We start from the raw sequence: 19420 nt of genomic DNA on the forward strand, positions 1-19420 counted from the left end.
TTTCTGCAGTTTCGGTTGATTAATATCTGTTGATCATTTTTCTGCCAATACATTCATTGTAACACCTGATTGCTTCATCAGCCTTTATTCGGTGCCACTGTTTAATTTAAAAAAAAAAGGTTTTGGGTAAACTTGCTATGTTACTAGACATTAAAATAGGTCGTAACACCGCCTCACTGATAAATTCCCTGATTCATCAACTCCTTTGAATAAAGACGTCAAGTGTTAAAAATCTAAAACACTTTCTGCATTAAAATGAAGAAGAAGAAAAAAAGGACATTCGGCACACAACCTTGCCAAGTGCTGTCTTGGGTCGGCCAAAATTGAGCTTGCCAGTAGAAATCTGAGAGTGGTGTTTGAGTAGGATTTCCATCAGCTGATGAAAAGTTGGCGATTCTGAGGAGGATCCAAGTACAGTACAACAAGGTCAAACGCCAGAGCTTTTTGTTATAGCGGCTAGAGCTGTGCTAATGACAGTGCTGACATGGGGAGCATGTCTATGTCCCCCATGGCCCTGTGTTCCCTCACCCTAAACCTAACATAGGGCCTAATTTTGATGCGGGGGTAATTTCATAGAAATGAGGGAACATAGGGATGACCCCCCTGACATGATGATGTGTAAGTATCACGTTTAACACACCTAAAAGATGCTCAAACATCTTGGTGTGTTAGGAAAGTAAGTAAAAAATATTGTTTCAAGCAGTTTGCAGGTATACTATTATCATCCAAAGAATCGGATGAAATATTAAACCCGAGGTCAGGAGATTCATGCTGTGGTGGGCGTGAATGTGTGAACCACATGTAATGACGATTCACCCAAGAGTTGTCGAGGCGTTTTACTCAGAACCACAAACAGCAGAGAAAGTCAAAGGATTTGCCCTCGTCTCACAAGTTTTTTAGAACGAAAAACATTGGTTCTCTATAGCTGGAGACGTCTCAGAGCTTTTCAACTTTTGAGCGAGCCACGGTTCAGCTTCATATCCGAAGGTGATTGGATCTTTGTTATCAGGGCCACATCAACTTGTACTGCTTGAAGTGTTGGCAAATTAGGTCAACTGACAACAATTCTTTTTCCAATTCTATTCCAACTTCCTTCTCATGCAGGTAAAGTGTGGCAGTTTTGCTGTTTCTAAAGGAATAAAAAGAGTGTAAAAGACAAAGTTTGTTAGTACAGTGTTTATTATCTTTTACCCCATCTGAACAATCTAGACAAAAGTTCACTGTTGAAACGAAGTGCATCAGTCAATAAAGTGAAACGAAAAGGAGCAAGATAGGTAAACATGTATGGCATTTGTAATAAATGTCGTCTGCAAAACATCAGCAGGTGGGAAATTCACATTCAAAATTAATGTAAAATAGAGTATGGCACAACATCAACTCGACACATTGCAATGTCAAAAACAATTTGCACTTTTGGAAGCAAATGCTAAAAGCAAATTGACAAAATCGATTCACGTTAAGCTGCAAACTTCCCAACGATCCCAACAGCAGAACCGCGGGGGTGTTGCTGTGGGAGGTAAAATCTGTGCAAATCCATTTAATGCACAACTGGGTAAAGATATTTAATGATGGCACTCGGTCAGCTACCAAAAGAGATCTGCTTTATAAGGAGTTGATTAGTAGTAATTGGATTCTTTTTTTTATAAAGGCAATCCACAATTTGAAAAGGTTCATAGGCCAATCACTGTTGATGTATAACACGGACAGTGAAGACACTAATAACTTATGTTTTCATAAATATAATTTAAATCAAATTGCAAATGTCCTGGTGGGAACCTCAGCCAATTTTAACACAATAAATCAATACAGTCCCTTTATTAGCAAAAGGCGTAGAATACATGAATAATTCATCCCGCGGAGAATAATGATGTCTTCTAAAATTATTAAACTCATATTATGCTTACACAACAGATCAAGGCAACACATCAAAACTTTAATTCCAATGGCTCATAACGGCAGCAACAATCAATCTTGAAATCATGCCTTGTATTGATCAAGACACAAAAGGAAGGCAAAATGTTCTTTTCATTTCAGCAAAGCAGTAACAAATACTCAGGCTAATGGTTGTCTCACAATAAACATCTGCATGCGTTCATGTAACAATAATACAGGGGGGGGAACAATACCACAAAAACATCTGTCTTCATTAACCGGCTCATAAATAAAGTGCGCGTGTAGAATAAGAGTCACAAGGTCATGAGCACATCTCGCTCCTGCATGCTGGTGTAGAACGGCTTCCCGAACACAAACGAGTGCAGTCCCGCCCTCAGCTTCTCGGCGAAGGCCATTACAATGTTCAGGTCCCCTTCCACCGTCAGATCCAGGTCCGTCTTTAGGCTGCGCAGAGATCGGAACGGCTTCTTCCCCTTCTGCCTGCGGAGGAAGGCGAGGGAACATTACACCGGCGGTGCGACCGGATTTGCATTAGCATCTAGTTGGGTTGCAGCTGTGCACAGGAATGCCATGCCACTATGAATTATGTATGCTGCGACAGGATGGCAAGTGAGCGTAAACAATCCTTGTTGAGACACCTGTAAAATAGCGTGCCCGCTAGACATCCCACTGTTAGCAACACCATAAACAAGACCGCTTGTATGCTTTCACCCAAGCACAAGAATAATGCTTCTGCTTGTGTAGTTAGTGTTGTCGAGGGTGAGATATGTTCATGCTTTTACCATGTATGGGGGGAAAAAGGAACCATTTTAAGCACAGTGGTGACAGCTCTTATGATGTTTAGTTTGGAGAAAAACAATGAGTTGAGTTTCTGTAACATTTATACTTGTTAATAAATTACAGAATATTGCAACTTTAATAGTATACCCAAAAGATTAAAAAGGATCGGTTGTGCATGGCCATTGTGATCGTCATCACAGTCTTTGCTTTGTGTGCTATCATAATGCAGATGTCCTATATTAGTCATGTCTAAGGCAAAACACCTATGATGCACTGCTTCTCTGTTTGACCTTTCCTCCTGAATTTTAAGTTGTGACAGAGCAACTCTTTGTGAACTTCTACTCTTGGGGCTCCACCACCATCTCTGAATAAATCTTCCATAGAATGAATGGGTGTGTAATTTTAGTTGTATACGCATTTTTTTGTGTATACGTAGACCTGTCGACTTTACTGATGCAAAAATTAAAGCTTAAACGTTTTCCAAGTCCAGTGTAGCATTAGCTACTATGTAACTAATTTGTATCATGCAGTGTTAGAAGACATTCATTTTTGAGTGCAAATGATATCATCAATCTCTGGTCTGGATTTCTTTCAGCCAGGGTGTAAGAAAACTGACAAATGGATACTGACATTTATAGCGAGTAATATTTCTCTAAAGTGAAATGAAGAGAAGTGTCTCTTTAAGCCCAGGCCAATGGTTACAAATATTGTGTTTAAATACTACTGCACGATAAAGAAGCATTTGCTGAAAGTCCTCAAATGTCAAACCAGAGTACAGCACGCTTGTGTAAGACCAGAAGATTAAACGGGGAGCGAGTGCTGTCCTGAGAGGAGTGGGAAGGTCAGTCGACTGATGGGGAGCACAGACGGATGCGTCAAGCCCAGATGGAGCTACGACCAAGTCTCCACAGGGAGGGTGGCATGAAAAAAAAGTGGGGACGCTAATGACGTGGACTGCAAAGTCTCAGATGAATTGTCTGGGGCTTAAGGAGGCAGCTTCTGGAGCGGCGCCAGGGGCTGGTTACTGTAGCCCCAATGAGACGAGAGCGTGACGCGAGATACAATTATTCCGAGTTCCTTTTAGGAGGAACCACTGTGGGTCTCCAGAGAGGAGGGGCATTCGATGGATTTAGTCGAGTGTGAAGCTACAGTGCAGGATTTCCACTAGTTTTATTATTGAGGGAATGTTCTGGTAACTGCCTGTTATGAAAGGCCAATTACTGCAAAAATGTGTGCGAGGCCCATCAAAAAGCCACCCGGTCACCTTACAACCTGGCCTACGGTCTCAAGTCGTGTGCTTCTGACAATCTTCTCGTCAGTGATTGAAATGATGATCACAAAAACATAATTTGGTGTTTTTCACGAGGATGTCGTCATTGCTGGCCCCACTCCGGAGTCTCTCAGCACCCGTTTGGCAGCCAGTCGTGACTGTGAAGGCAATGGGCATGAGCTTTACATCACTGTCTTACACAACTCGTTATTCACTCCGTTCAACACGTGTGCTCTGTGTAAAAGGGGAAGCAGGGTGTCTCAGGTGGATTCATCACCCTGGGTAGGTAGACAACCAACACTTCACAGTTTCTTCCCCGCATGAATTTCCTTTTCCTTTTCCCCCACAGACTAGTGCTGTTATTATTTTCCTAATATGAGTCAGCTATTTTTTTGCCTGCAGTAAGAGGCATTAAGCTATTTTGGATTAAGCTTGTTTCTCTCTTTGTTCTGGCCGGGCCACGAACACGGGGGAGACCGACTCACTAGCCACTAGACTAAAATCCCTGAATTGCAGCGCCACCCGCTAATACATCTCTTAACGTGTCAACGCGTGATGTTAACAAACTGTGTTGTCGGTGCGGCACGAGCCAATTGTTTTGTTTTTCGATTTACAGAGCCAGGGCTGCGCCGAAAAACCCGGACTTTTTTGCAGCGCACACACTGAACTAACACCCAGCGGGCCGTGAGGAAATATTAGCTGATTTTTACAAGACGTGTATTGCTTTAGAATCGCTTACTGCCCCTTTAATATTGTGTGGGGGCCCCTCGTGCCACCAACACAGCTCTGAATGGACACAGGACCTTTCGGGGTGTCCTGTGGTGTTGGGACATTGGCAGCAGATCCTTTGGGTCCTGGGGGCTTCCGTGGCTCTGGCTTATTCATGTATCCTACATGCTGGAACAGATTGGGATCTGGGGAGATTGGAGGCCGGGTCAAAGCTTTGGATTCTTTGTCGCGTTCATCCAGCAGCTTCTGAGCAGTGTTTGCGGTGTGGCGGCACATTGTCCTGCTGGGTGAGGCTGCTGCTGCTGCTGCTGGCGGGGTCTGCAACAATGTCTATGTGGGTGGTTTGTGTGAAAGTAACACCCAGATGAGTGCTAGGACCTGAGGTTACCCAGCAGAACGTTGCATTATAACAAGATAGTCAATGTTGTCCACTTCACCTGTCAGTGGGTTTAATGCTGTGGCTGATCGGGTTTTTTTTCTCATATTGGAATTTCCGGAGAAAACAAGTGTTCAGCAATTATTCCCCCACAGAATTGGAGTTTAACTGTGCTGAGCAGTAGCAGCTGCAGACGACACCTCGAGTCGGGTCGGTGATCCGGTGAAGCTCAGTCATGGCGCACACCGTGCAGCGCGCTGTCAAATGCACCCTGAATGATAGACACCATAAACAGAGAGGGGCCGGTGTTGTGCCGAGTTCTGCCAGCTTGCAGACAACTGCGTGCCCCTTCTGCTGGTGCTAAACTCTGCTGGTGCTATTGTGCTCTTCCCCACATACATATACATTATATGGATTGTCACTTTTGAAGGACAAAAATGGAAACAGGGGAATACTACAATTATTCAAATGACTATGAATACATTTTTACAGAGCGCAAACCTCTACTCTTATTGTGTGATGTTGGCTCTTTTTCCTTGACAAAGCATGCAATCATTTTTTTCCCAAGTAGTGACAATAGAATGCCAGCGCTGAAAAAATAAGACAGAAATCAGAAAACAACTGTTTCAATTTACCTCTGTTTGGGCCATGACCATGCTGTGTTTTAGAACTACTATGCCCAATACTTGGGAGCTTTGGGGGAGGCAGGATGTTCTGTGTAGCCATGGAGCAAGCAAGTGTAACTGGGGGCTACAGGTTAAGACCCGTTAGCCTATAGTCATCCACATTTTGGCAAATTTGTGCCATATACCACATTAGCTATATTAGCAGTTACTGCATGAAGTTTACCAATGGACATAATGACAACGGTCACTGGATTACTTTGATTCTGAAGAAAACCCCAAAACTTCTGCTATTACAAGTCTTTTTTCTGATTTTTCAAGTATCTAATTTGTGGAAGCTTATTCACAGTGGACACGATCAAAAGAAATAAAAAAGAAATAGTCAAACTGAATCTGAAGAACACATCTCTGCTGACATTCTGAGTTGACCGTTTTCAAATGTCTTCGGCGCAAATTGATGTACATCTACATAAAATTAAATATAAACTGATATGTCTCTCTGGTGGATTCCTTGTGCAGCACGTCACGACTGCACATTCAGGAGAGGGTGAGGAATGACTCATGTCATCAGCGGAGTCGTTTCTGCAGAAAAGGTGCCGGAGTTCTTTGCACTCCCCCCCCACTGGGGCAGTGTGTGTGAGTATATTGTGTCATAGCCTCACACCAATCCCTTATGTTGTTTGAATTAAAGTCTTACTAGTGACAGCTCTTACGTTTCGTCCTCGATGTACTTGAGCAGCGTCAGGGCCTTCCTGTGGAGCAGCAGCAGGAACTGGGCCAGGTAGGTGCTCCGCAGGGACAGGCCCGGCTTCAGCATGAACACCTGGGTACGACACAGGATGTCAATTCCAAGTCCAGGCTACAGCTCAGCAAGAAAAGCCCCCCCACCCTTCATGATAATGTAGTAAGTAAAAATTGACTTTCTCTTCTTTCTCGTTTCTTTTGGCTTGATTAAGGGTGATGATTTCTCTTTCTTTTTATAGAAACAATAAAGAATATGTAGAGAAGAGTTTTTTGGGTCTTACCTCGTCTATAAATGACTTCACCAAAGTGTCATTATGCATGACGTCCTGGAATATATTCCTAAGAATAAAGACATAATGGATATGATATTTAATTTGAGAAAAATAGTGTAAATAAAATAGTGTAACAAAAAAGATACAAGGGATGTGTGTATGTCTTACAGGTCAGGTGTGAAGGTTTCATCAGTGTGAATGACTGTGTCCGGGGGTATGTCCTCCTCGCTGTCCGTCTTCCAGAGCGTGTTCAGCTCCGACCGCATATAGCGCCGCTGGTTGTACATGTGCTCGTGACACGGCGGCATCTGCTTCACCGTGTTGATGTCGACGTCGATGTGAGTGGTTGGGTACGGAGAGTAGAGCACCTGGCGGAAGGGCAGGACAAAGCTGCCCGTAGAGTCCTGGGATTAAAAGAAGAGGGGAAAAAAACTAAAAGGGAGGAAAGCCAGTATTGACAACCTGCCAACTCTGGTCTAATCTTGCAACCTGGTATGATTATTTTTTCATGTGATGTGTGATCTGTGGTCTTGTCCCAGTTTTTAAAGAGCAGACAGCCAAGAGTTTATATAAGAGGAATCAACAACAATGCATTTATATAGAAACACAATAAACAAAGGGTGAATATCAAAGTAGCTTTTCACAAACACCCTATATATGTGTGTCACAAGCAGTTTCAATAAATAATTCAACAATTTGCACGCAAGGAGCCTCCAATATCCTTTTTTGTTGTTTCTCCCTGGGACAGTTTCACTGCATTTTACATGGAAATCTAAAATAAGATCCAGAACGCAGCCAGTTTGTTGACTTCTTGCTCTACCTTACTTGTTATACCTTACTTTTCTTCGCAAAACACCAGAAAATAGTGTGGCGATTTCTCTAAAACCTTCAGCTTTACTGACATCCATGTCTGTTCTGCACTCGAGCCAAGTAGAAAACTTTGCAACCTGTTAAAGCTCAACAGACTAGAACAAAACTAAGCACAAAATTAGATATGTCTGTATCTTATATGAAATTATCCTGTTGTTTTTTTTGTTTTTTTTAGATCTGGAGAAGAAAACAGGTTAATGAAAACAGACTGGACAGGATCACACAAGAAGACAAAAACAAAGCACAGTGACCGGCCTCAGATTCAAATCACACCAAACTAATCGAGAGGAACCTGGTGGCTACCTTGAGCAGACCCTGAACAAACAGGCCCGTGTCATATGTGAAGGAAGAGTCGGCCCTGCAGAGGCGAGAGCACTTCCTCTCGGCCGGGGTGAGGAAGAGGCAGAGTGTTCGCACAATCTGCAAGAAAAAAGGTCAGAACTGTCAAACAGACACAGCGACAGTTCAATTCTTCAACCAGAGACGAAAAACAAGTTTGGGCATATTTTGGAAGAACAAACAGAACAAACGTGATATAACTGCAACTATTTGACACCAGGGCAATGGGAATTTATGCAACCACGCTGTATTAGCTCCATATTATTCGATATTTCAAACATGGGCAGGAAATTGTGTTTTTAATCTTTGTTAAGCTGGTTGTTGGATTAAAAAAATAAGGTGAACTGCTGCACAATCAGCAAAAAAAAAAGTAGTAGAGAAGCCATATTTTAATTACAGACCCGAATCTGGTATGAGGCCCGAAGCTACTTGGTTAGATATAAATAGAAAGCTGGGTATAATTGGTTCTCAAATCAGGCCTCAAGCCAATTACACCAAAATTAGGAATTTGTTGCCTTATTTATTAGTCCAACTTGTCTTCTTTGAATTCAGATATCCCCTCAGTTTAAGTAGCTTAGACATACATTAGAACTTCTGTCTTTAGTAAACAGCTGAAAAAATAACTGTGCTTCCAGACTCCGATTCAAAACACAAAGTGCTCAATATGACAGCACAATTTGAAACGTTTTGAACTGTGCGGACGGATTATAGATGTTGTCTGTGTGCCGCCACTAAAATGCAGCATATTTACCTTGTTTACTTTCTCTGGGTTGCTTCCAACCACTATTGAACAGCCGCACGTCTGTAGATGAGAGCTGACGGCCCTGAACAAGAGACGGAAACGTGCAGATTAGAACCAATTAGCTTCATGAGCACAACACAAAATATTAACGACAGTTTTTAAGGAATGATGACTGAGGCGGTGGAACTGAGTCCCAAAAAAACTCTTAAGATGGTAACTGGCTCAGGGCCAGTTGGGAAAAGTAACATTAATCTATCAAACTCTAAATTGACCTTTTTACTCTTGAAGTTTGGTTGATATTCTGGCCTTTGGACTATATTTCTGGGAATTAAATTATTTTGTGGGAACTTTTTTCTGCCCGATTACTTCAAGACTAAATCTTTACCTTAAATACTAAAGCAGAACAGCTTGACTGTCATTAAATATCTTTATACATGAGAAACTAATATGCTTGCGATCCAAGTAAATAAGTAACATTTCCCAGATGCGTTGTCATGTCCACAGAATGCTGACCGAATCCTGTTCAGCTCTGAGCAACTGGGAGCTTCATTGTCAGAATGGACATTAAAGACTCTCAACTCTATCCTGTGATTTAAGCTCTGATCCTTCCTCTAGAGGAAAACTTCGGCAAAGTAGGGAGCCATTACTCATCGTTGAAAGGTTGATGGGTGTTAAATGGGCATTGTTCATCATCTGTCTCCATTTGCCTGTACCGGAGAGCTTACTTGTGGAGGAAATCCTCGTGGCAGCTGTCCCCGATGTCATCGTCATGTAGCACGGTGTCTCTTATCTGCTCGACGGGAGCGGAAAAACAATTGAGTCATTTTTTTTTAATTGGTCACAACAGAAACAAAAGTGCTGATGATGGGCACATGAAACTAAGATGCAGAAACAACCGAGTGTGTTACAGAGTAGGACACAGAAAGAAGGATTCTGTAGGAGCTTCTTTGTGCTTTTTTTTTTGTTGTTGCAATAACCTCTTGGAAATAGAGGCCATTTGAACAAATGAATTACTGAAACTATGGAAATTTGCCAACATTAGAGACAAAGGCTTTGTTCAGAATTTCATGCGAGTGCGTTTCAAAATGCAATGCAGCTCCTCAGTCCCTGCTGCCATGATGTTCACTCGCAGATCACTCTTAAAAAATTTAGGTCGCAAGATTTTTTAAGGGACTCTGGAATAAATAATGAATGACGACAAGGTCAGCCACTGTTAATTTGTTTCTGGAACACAAATTACAGTGTTTTTTCTCTGGCATTGCGTTTCCATCGACATTCACTAAACGAAATAATAACTGATGCTTTTCATTTTTATTTTAAGCTATTGATGTCACGTGAAACAAACATTTATTAGTAAGTGTGTGTAAGTGTGTGTGTGTGTGTGTTGCTCACATCGATATCCTCTGACACACTGTGTGACTTCATCGAGGCCAACAGCTCCATGATGGGGACAATCTCCAGGCTCAACACTGAGATGATGTTGTAGCCCTGAAGTTGAAGGAGAGACGAACCATTAAACTTAAGCACTGCACAAACACAGAAGCCAGAAAGCACTGGTGATTCTTTTCATCGTTCTTGAATTTCAACGCTCATCTGTGCAGCATTGTGCTTAAAAGCAGGATGAGTCGTTGTCAAAATGAGAAAAATAAAGTGGTATTGTAAGTACAAACTTTTACAGGTTGATGTATATGTGGCAGGAAAAATAAAACACAGAGGTCAATTTTACACAGTGCATACTCCAAAGGGCCTGATTGGTTTATTAGCACTTTGAGATTGCTTTTAGCAATGAAAAGTGATCTATAAATGAAATGTATTATTATTATTATTATTTTGCCACCATTTTAAAATAAAATAAAAACAAATTGAAAGGACTTCATTTCAAAAATGCTCATCTATGTTATGTATGCATGTAAGAATAAATAAATTAATAAAACATATGATGAAATTAAAATGTAAAAGCACTTGTAAAAGCGCTATGAAGTCAATTATTAATTATCATTATCAATTTCAAACATTTCATAAAATGAGTTGCATTAGACTGAAGGATAGTCAGGTTTGGATACAGTTAAAATCCATTTAGTATCAATACCCTATAACCAATACTGATAACCTCAACAGAATATCAGTACGATTACCCTCTGTTAATATATCAGATTGAGAAATGTTTCTCTAAAATAAATACTCTTGTTCATTTAACAGAAGTCCAGCAACTCAAGTTGCTTTTGGTCAGTGCCAAAAACAAGGTACGGAGGATGGATACCCAGCCCTAGAGCCAGTAAGCAACATTAGTCAGCGGTAAGAGCCCTGGAAACCAGGTCTGTGATATATATATAGTTCCTCAAAGCCACACGACACAACTAACGGAGGTACAAAAAGGCCAAACTGCAGGTGCATCAGGCAAAAGAAATTTTTTAAAAGAAAACCATGCTGCAATATTTATTTCAGGAGGAGCGGTCTGACAGGAGGAACGCAGTAAAACCAACAATAGTGATAAACATGCAGAGCGCAGGAGATTGACAAACAGGCCCATGCAGCCGCGCCTGCTAAGGTGATGTATTTTAAAGCAGAGCGTCTCAGGATAATTTGTCTGCCCCTATTATTACCTGCTCACTAGCTTTCACTGCACGAGCTCTCAGACCTAATAAGCTAACTTACTCCTCCGTGTTGGGAGACAGCAACTTTTATTATTCTGCACAATGTTGTTGGCAATCGCAAATGTATGAAGGGAGAGGTGATAGATTCCCTAATAGCCCTTGTAAAAACAGAAAGTAAGGGTGGATAAAGTACATTTTTATGAGCGTAAAAGGCACTTTTTTCCCCGTTAAATCTCGCGTGAAGCACACAATGTCCAGCAGTGAGAGGTCAAAGGATCGGCGGCGTACCTTCTGCATCCAAATGCGCCCCTTGCGGATGACGTGTTTCAGCCTCTCCACGCAGATTGTGTGCAGAGGCAGGTAGAAGGCCAGCTCGGTCTGGGGCAGGATGATGGACAGGGCACACGTGTTCTTGTCCCCCTTCAGCTCGCCGTCAAAGATGAGGGACACGATGATGACGCCCTTCTCTGCCAGCACAAAGAACTTCACGTCCACGGCGCCGCACTCGGCGCTGCGCAGGATCTCCCCGTTGAGGGTATGGTTGGCCAAAAAGGTGACCTCCCCGTCGCTGAGGAACATCAGCTGGTCGCCCTTTGGGGCCCAGATGTGGCGCACGCGCGGGCCCAGGATGTTGTCCCAGTAAGCGAAGGTGGCCGCCAGCAATGGACATTCTCCCTCCACCGCTACTTCACACTTGGCCACAGCTGGTGACTGGGGTGGACAGCCAGAAGACATTGGGGGGTGGTTTGGAAATGTCACTCCTTTCTGCAAGACCAAATGAAATTCAACCTATATCATCATCAAAAACAACAACAACAACAACAACAACATTTTAAAGCTTAATCAAAACAACTAGACAATACAACAACACTTCTCTATGGAAATGAAAGGGATCTATTTCACTGTGTCGATCAGCTAAAAAGAAACTTCCCTGTCCCCTTGATTGCTCAAATGTGAAACCTGCCTGAACATGCCTGAATGAATGCATGTCGTCTGCTAGGTTTCACCAAACCCAGTTCAAAGGTGCGACATTTTAATGTTGTATTCCTTTTCTTGCATAAAACTAATCTAGTACGATGCTCAACCAAAGGCCTGCGCCATCCCACACGGTCCTCTGCTGAATTCGGCACATATGTTACTAAAATGTCAGCATTTGATGACCGTAAAAAAAAACGAAATATACATTTTGCATCCACTCTCCTGGCCGCTCCCTTTGGGTTTCCACCGTACAGACGAATCGCTTCGAGGGCCGGGTGAAGCAGACACACGATCTAAAACGACCCCAAATGACATATCGTCACTGTTCGACCTGCATCACTAGAGGATTTGCAGTCGCCCCCTTTTAACCGGCTAGCCGTGCATGTCCGCGGCGAGCGACGCGCCTGTCGTTTCGAACCGCTTACGAACACGGAGTTGCACAAGTCCGCCGAGTGACCTCGCGTCACGCTCCGGACGTCACGTCACGTCACGTCACGTGGAGTAAAGCGACAATCGAGGCTGCGACAGACCCGCTCAACGTCCCGCTGCAACGCTAACTCGCGGCTAGCACGCGAGCTCGACGACGACGACGACGCCGCTCCGACTTACTCGTCCGGCGTTGTTCCGGTGCCACAACCCCCAGCGCTTCTTGCAGGGAGAGTTTCAAATGTCACCGCGCGGTCATCCTCTGGTTTTAGTTTGGGTTTTTTTTTCTTCTTCTTCTTCTCTTTCTGCCACTGTCACGGCATGTGACGCTTCAAGTGTGGTTGGCCGGCTGCAAATTTTCTGTTGTTGTCTTCTCAAGCCACTTCCTCGTACGTCACGGCGACGCGGTCGCACGTCAGCAGGCGGACGCGACCGACGGGGCGCCCTCTAGCGAACGAGACGCGACATTGGACAGTGAGCCAGTGATGTCACTTTTTTTTATTACAGGCCGCTGCAAATTAGTTATTTAAATTCAATTACATGGTTGTACCTGCGGGCAAAACACTTCATCTTCACCTTTGAATTTCACCATTCTAAAGGGTACTGCGATACTACAATGATGGCACCCACCTCTCTCCTGATAGGGCTCCCCCCTGCCCCGCCCCGCCCTTTATGTCCTAAAATTGCATTCACGACATCTCGTTCCTGCAGATTTCGACTCAGGTGTACACCAGATGTTAAAGGGGCACTAAGCGACTTTGGATAAAGGCTTGTTTCTCTCTTTGTTGTTGTTGTGATTTCACTGCTTGGCCGGGGGCCGCGAACCCACGACCATCCGACCGACTAACCACTAGGCCTCAAACCGCGGAGTTGTGCAGCGCCACCCGCTAGCTTGTCTCGTAAGAGTGACGTTTACAAACTGCACTAGCATCGTTGGTCCGCACCACTTTTTTTTTTTTTTTTTCGATTTACAGAGCCTGGGTCAGCTAGCGGACCGGGAAGAAATGTTCCCAGATTTTTACAAAACGTGTATTCCTTTAGAATCGCCAACTGACCATTTAATGTGATCATGTGATGTTATTTAACTTGAAGGTATGTCCGACATTGTCAAATCTTAAAATAATTGAAAACATCGTTAGGTCTGAGCTGATTATTGCGGTTGTCCAGTGATGTCCGTCCCCTAACGGAAATTCTGTTGAACTGATATGACCACAAATATCTCCACAACCTATTTTGAGCACCGCATATTCATCTACACACTGTATGCACACCTGAGCTTACACATTAAATCGCAATATTATACACATTGGTCACAGCAAGACTCTTATGAGACCACAACACTTTCGGATAGTTCAGCAATTTAAGAGTCTGAGTTGCTTCTGCAAAGAGTAGGCTGGAATTTTGTGACACAATCACACCTTGTTGGGGGAAAAGGGGTGTACTCACCTCAACCCCATCTAATGCTATATCTCAGGTGGTGTCCTGTCTCAGTCCTGAGTGGTGGCTATACCTTGGCCCACAGCGTGGTGTCCATTCTCATCAGTCACTCTGGCTGCTATTTTCAATTACTTCGGAGGCCTCCTGTGGCCTGTCGCAATCCAGTACTGCAATTCTCACTGAGTAAACTCGTCGGCGCATATAGGATACATACGCCATGCAGCTATTCTCTCTGCAGGCTTTGCAGCCTTATTTTTCAATCCACCCTATCCACAATTCCTATCTCGTCTGGATTATCTCTTTACATGAAAATAACCCATGTAAGAAATGTTATTCAGTTGGACATTTGAAGTGCAGACAGACCCCCCCCCCCCCCCCCCCCCCCCCCCCCCCCCCGTTTCCAGTCTATATATCCAAGTGCACATGGAAAACTTGGTCTTAATAATACTGAATATTCATATTCTCTCCATCATATCCTTTTATATTTATTTCCCGCTGTCATTTCCCATTGCGGACATTATTTATTCTTATCTTGAGGAATTCTTTCGGCTCCATTGCCTTTTTTGTTGTTGTTTTTTTTTGTTTACAGACCTCAGAAACAGCGAACCTGGACTACGTGTGGACGGTCTGCACAACCAGTCTGCTGAGAGAAGTTGGCTGAAGTTTTGAAGGTCGCGGACTGTCAACAGTCATTCACAACAAACTGTGTAGCTCCTGGCCGGCCAACTGATGTGACCGCGCTGTGAGAGCAGCACAGCAGCCTCGCGACTGCATCAGGGGTAAAGAGGCTGTGGAAATAGTGAAGTCTCCCCACTCCTAATTTTTCAGGAACAAAAGCGTCAAAATTCTCACAATTTTCCAAGGGCATAATTGCAGAGCCATTTTACTGTTACGTCACATGGTCTTTAGTAGAGTTTTCTTTTTGTGTGAAAAATATATTCATTGTGGATTTTCCTGACGTGGAACCACCTCGTTATGTCTCTTTATTATCCCTGCCCCGAGTAAGACCCTGCAAAGTAAAAAAGAGGTCTTCATTTTGAACCATTATAATATCATATTAAAAGGACATTAATATACTTCATCACCTTGCTTTACACAAAAGCGCCTCAAGAATTTTTCCCTTCCCGTTACAATTCTTTTCATCTTCAAAGGCACCTTAAGGTTCCTTCGATCGCAATTCTTGAGAAATACACTGAGCGCTTGGCTTCTTTTTTTTTTTAAAATCTATTGCGAATTATCACAGATGACGTTTGGAGAACATTCAGTTCCATTATTTGGGTTAAGAACAAGATTCCAATAAATTATATTTGCTCTGTCTCCGTATTTGGGATTTATGCCTCCTTATTAGCACTTGCCAACCACCTACTGTGTGTTGCTATAATGATGTAATATGATGGTAAAGTTGCAAAAAAAAAAATACATTACACGCAGTACATTTTTCAGGTACTGTGTGGCTGGAGACCACAAAAAAAGATGCAATCGGACTCCAGGACTAACTACCCACAGTCAGAACAGGCGCAACCAGTAACAAGTTTACTGGCAGTGGTACAGCACTGTAATGGTATTACTTTGCCGCTTGCAGGCTTTCTTTGGAACAAGGCTTGGACAATCATGTACCTCACCCACAGTATCATGGTGTCTCTAAGTGCCACTTTTTCTTTTTTTTCAAGAGGTCTGTTACTTCTCAGTAGTTTGAATATGCCCTCACTGCAGAACCAAAGTCAGAGTAGAATATGAAGTCCATTTAAAACAAGAACTCTCTAACCACACAGCACAGATAGTGTTTTTGTACCACAAGATATTTTGTTTAAGATATATGCCGCCTTCCACGTGCTAGTCGGAAGGTCCTACTTCCACACTTGTCGGAAATACGAGAATGTCATGTTCAAGTGCTTTCTGTTGTCGGAACGAATTGAAGAAATGGCGGAGGTAAGGTTTGCTGTTACCTGTGAATTGGGGAAATCCCTTTTGGATTCCATAATGCACACTAGAGGAGGAAATGCAACTGTGGACACGGTCAGGTCAGCTAATGTGATGACAAGAAACAGCTAATACTTGTCGCACTGCTAAAAATGAAGAATTACCTACCACCCGTTACTGAATCAATCCTCTTCTGCGCCATGTTGAAAGGTTCTGGTCAGCCCAACTTGTTTATCAAAATTATCTCGAGAGTTTCCCACTCGTAATTACTGCTTGAGGTCATGTGCAAAATCTCCAAGCTGGCAAATCTTATTAACCAAAATTCCGATACCACGTGAAGGCACCAATAGTATTTGGTTTGCTCCCTCTCGAAATGTGAAAGCTTTGTTTCTGTTGTCTTGAAAGTAATATCATTTGAGAAGTGTGCTTTATTGGTTTAGAGGCAGATGAGCTCAATCAACACCAAGATAAAATCTGTCCATATATGACACTAAAGTGAGGAGATGGCTACCTTAGCTTAGCATACGAACATGGGCGAACAGCTAGGTTGAACAATCCTCCTCAACATTCATCAACAATTGCATAAATATTAAAGTTATGTCTCAATTTATTTAATCATCCGTCCAAAAACTAAAGCGTGAAATGACAGATTTTCACCGTCTTACATGTGACTGTTTTGTCATCGTATAAAAATGTACACACACCTTTATAGCCCTATTATTGGAGGAACCTTCACGTACATAATAAGGAGCACATATTTGCGTGATAAATGTATTATTGGCCTCAGCACACCACACAGCCTGTCTCCTGGGTTTACTCTTCGCCTGATAAGATTGCAATAAACCGTCTTGCTCAACTTTTCAGCCTCTGACTTTGTCAGACATGTGCCTCTGTGAACTTTTAACAGCAGAGAGGTCTTTTTTTTTAAAGATGTTCACAAGTTGGCCTTTATCCTAGCTGTCCTTTTTGTGCAGTCGTGCTGTTGTCTTCAGCCGTCATTTTAGCCACGCGTCCTGATGAGTGGGAGGCAAATGTAGCTCTGCTGCCTTTTTTTTTTCTACCACAGCCCAGTGTTATGAGTGTGAAAAATCACTGCTCATTTATTTAAACTTCACCTGCCACTTTTTGGTTTGGATAACTTCTCACTACATGAAACAAGTTCCACACGTTATTCGCCGGGAGCAAATTCTCTGACCTGAATGCTAATGACTGCGAGAAGCTTTTCTCACTCTTTTTTCAATACATTCTAGCAGCATGGCTCCGTCGATGTCAGTCTCTTGGTTTGTCAGTGTAGACTGAAATAACGACTCAAGCTGTTTGTACAGATGTTCATGGTCCCCAGAGGGTGAGGTCAAATGATTTGGGGCATCCCCTGGCTATTCCTCTGTCGCCACCACAAGATTACAATTTTTGGATTGGGTTTGAACATCTCAACAAATATTGGATATCACCCTGAAACTTCATTGATTTGATTTGTACTTCATGTTCTGTGATATTTAAAAAGACAGTTAACAGGGCAAACGAGTATTCTTGCTACACAGAGGCATATTATCATTGTGTCTGAGAGCATGATGTCAGTTTCAGATCAAAGCACTGCTGTGCCTCGCAGAGTTGTTAAAATGGCTGTAGACTTTGAGGCTAAATTGTTAAACCTCAAGCAAAATCAAAAAAGGTGGTAATTGTCCAACATCCCTTAAACTGACACCCTGCCTTTTTCTTTTGACTTGCAGGCCATGTTCAAGCTTTTCAAATCCATTTCCATTGATCATTTTAAATTTGAATAAATCTGATCTTATTAATGTCAACCGAGCTTTAAGGTAAGAATGTTAATTTTCCACCCTTGATGAAGAAAAGGCTCTTAATAGCATCTCAATACTTATTTCAAATGAATCTGTAATGTGTTTGGCACAGTAAATATCTTATGAATTGCTAATACAATTAATTGGGTGGGTTTTAAGTACAAAGAGCCCAGTTGGATGAGTGAGCAGGGATCTGTGCTCAGCTCCGAGGTTCTGGAGTCTGTCTCTGTCTCTGCGGTTCACTTCATTAGAGTCACTGTTTTTGCTTAGGGAGATGTGATTGAGAGTAGTGGCAGGTCATCATCTTTTTTCATCTGACATTATGCAGGCAGACGGGCTCCCGCTACCGCCCAGGCCTGCGCAGCCTGATGCCCACCGCCAACATCCATTAAGATCGGTTTAACATCAGTCCATTCCCCACTAACCTACATGGCCACTGGAAATGGGGCAAAACCATCCTTGCAGCAGCCTCCAGGGCCTCCATGAATCTTAGCTTCACTTATTCCGCCGCCCGACTCCACTGTCTTTGTGGAATAACCTCCTATTTCCCCCAGTTACATTTGATGATATCGCACACGTTGGTGGTAATGTGATGTTATATGAATATGACATGAATATAAAGTTGCAAATAGAGCGGGGGAGAGAGAGAGAGAGAGAGAACAAAACTGATACAGATGAATCATACAAGTATGATTGTGAAGATTCAAAGGCTGTCATGCTCATGATCAGGCTCAGCACAGGCTGATCCTGTCAATTCCAATTACTCCTCACTTTATACAAAGGGCGGCAGTGTGGACGGGCTGCTGGGCCGTAATAAGCCCTGTTCCCTTTGTGTGGTTTCAAAGAACGCTCCAGGTCTGAAATCACGGCACAACAACAACTACGACGAGCTGTGTTGCCATTCAAAAGAGGGAACTTCAAAGAACCTCATTTTCTCCTGCCCAGCTGCACTGGGGCTTGCTGCCACAGGCCGATCGTTAGAATTTGGAAGAGAGACAGACCCACACTGCGAGCGACTGTGCAAATGACTCAAACTCCTTTCAAAGACCGATCATCTGATTTGATGACGACCAACTAGAAGAGCTTTCATGTACTTGCTGTGCGTCAGTAGTCCGGCCGACACCTCCGTAAGATAGTGACATCATCTTAAGAACAGTGCATCAAGTATGTCTAGCGGCTAGTCTGGCACGCCCCCAATAAAGCCGGGTAAAACGAGAGAACTTCCTACACGCGCTGGAAGCGGTTGACCAATCACAACAAGGTGGGCCGGCTGGCCAATCGGAACAGACTGGGCTTTACCGGGAAGTGGGCCTTAAAGAGACAGGAGCTAAAACCTAGCGTTTCAGACAGAGGCTATAAAGAGGAGCTGCAGGAATGGACAGTACGAGGAAACTGATGTGCTTACTGAACATTAGAGCATATAAACCCTTTTGAGTAAAGCCCAAATAAAAAAATGATTAACCTGAATATGAGCATAATTTGTCCCCTTTAAGTATCAATAACCAGCTCAATAGCCCAAGACCTTCCGAGGCATGTTTTGAGAGTATCAACGCAAAGCCTTTATTCTGCACTGACAATCTGAATATTTAACACTCACCTTGAACAAGCCTTGATCAGTGTGTCGAGCA

At 43.1% G+C, this 19420-nt stretch overlaps 1 protein-coding gene across 3 annotated transcripts; it reads right to left on the minus strand.

Moving 5' to 3' along the window:
• Nucleotides 1-1161: 1161 nt before the first annotated feature.
• Nucleotides 1162-18905, minus strand: c9orf72 (C9orf72-SMCR8 complex subunit). Of its 3 annotated transcripts, none has more exons than XM_035611471.2 (10): nucleotides 18887-18905; nucleotides 11521-11997; nucleotides 10031-10126; nucleotides 9364-9428; nucleotides 8648-8720; nucleotides 7861-7977; nucleotides 6856-7091; nucleotides 6697-6754; nucleotides 6385-6494; nucleotides 1162-2373 (listed from the first exon to the last, which is right to left on the minus strand). In XM_035611471.2, exons 2-10 carry the CDS (start codon nucleotides 11965-11967, stop codon nucleotides 2187-2189), a joined length of 1389 nt encoding a protein of 462 aa, XP_035467364.1. In that variant the 5' UTR covers nucleotides 11968-11997; nucleotides 18887-18905; the 3' UTR covers nucleotides 1162-2186. The 3 variants fall into 3 exon arrangements, with proteins under 3 accessions (XP_035467364.1, XP_035467366.1, XP_035467365.1); XM_035611473.2 differs by lacking the exon at nucleotides 18887-18905 and adding an exon at nucleotides 12820-13037; XM_035611472.2 differs by lacking the exon at nucleotides 18887-18905 and adding an exon at nucleotides 12416-12735.
• Between the last annotated feature and the right edge of the window lie 515 nt (nucleotides 18906-19420).

This window comes from Scophthalmus maximus, chromosome 15 (assembly GCF_022379125.1).
Source record: "Scophthalmus maximus strain ysfricsl-2021 chromosome 15, ASM2237912v1, whole genome shotgun sequence".
Lineage (NCBI taxonomy): Eukaryota > Metazoa > Chordata > Actinopteri > Pleuronectiformes > Scophthalmidae > Scophthalmus > Scophthalmus maximus.

Bases quoted from the DNA above. Each gene is read 5' to 3' on its own strand.
- c9orf72 (XM_035611472.2), bottom strand. The intron at 8,721-9,363 runs GTAAGCTCTCCG...TCTCTTGTTCAG, and splicing joins CACGAGGATTTCCTCCACAA to GGCCGTCAGCTCTCATCTAC. The intron at 7,092-7,860 runs GTAGCCACCAGG...TTTTAATCCCAG, and splicing joins TTGTTCAGGGTCTGCTCAAG to GACTCTACGGGCAGCTTTGT.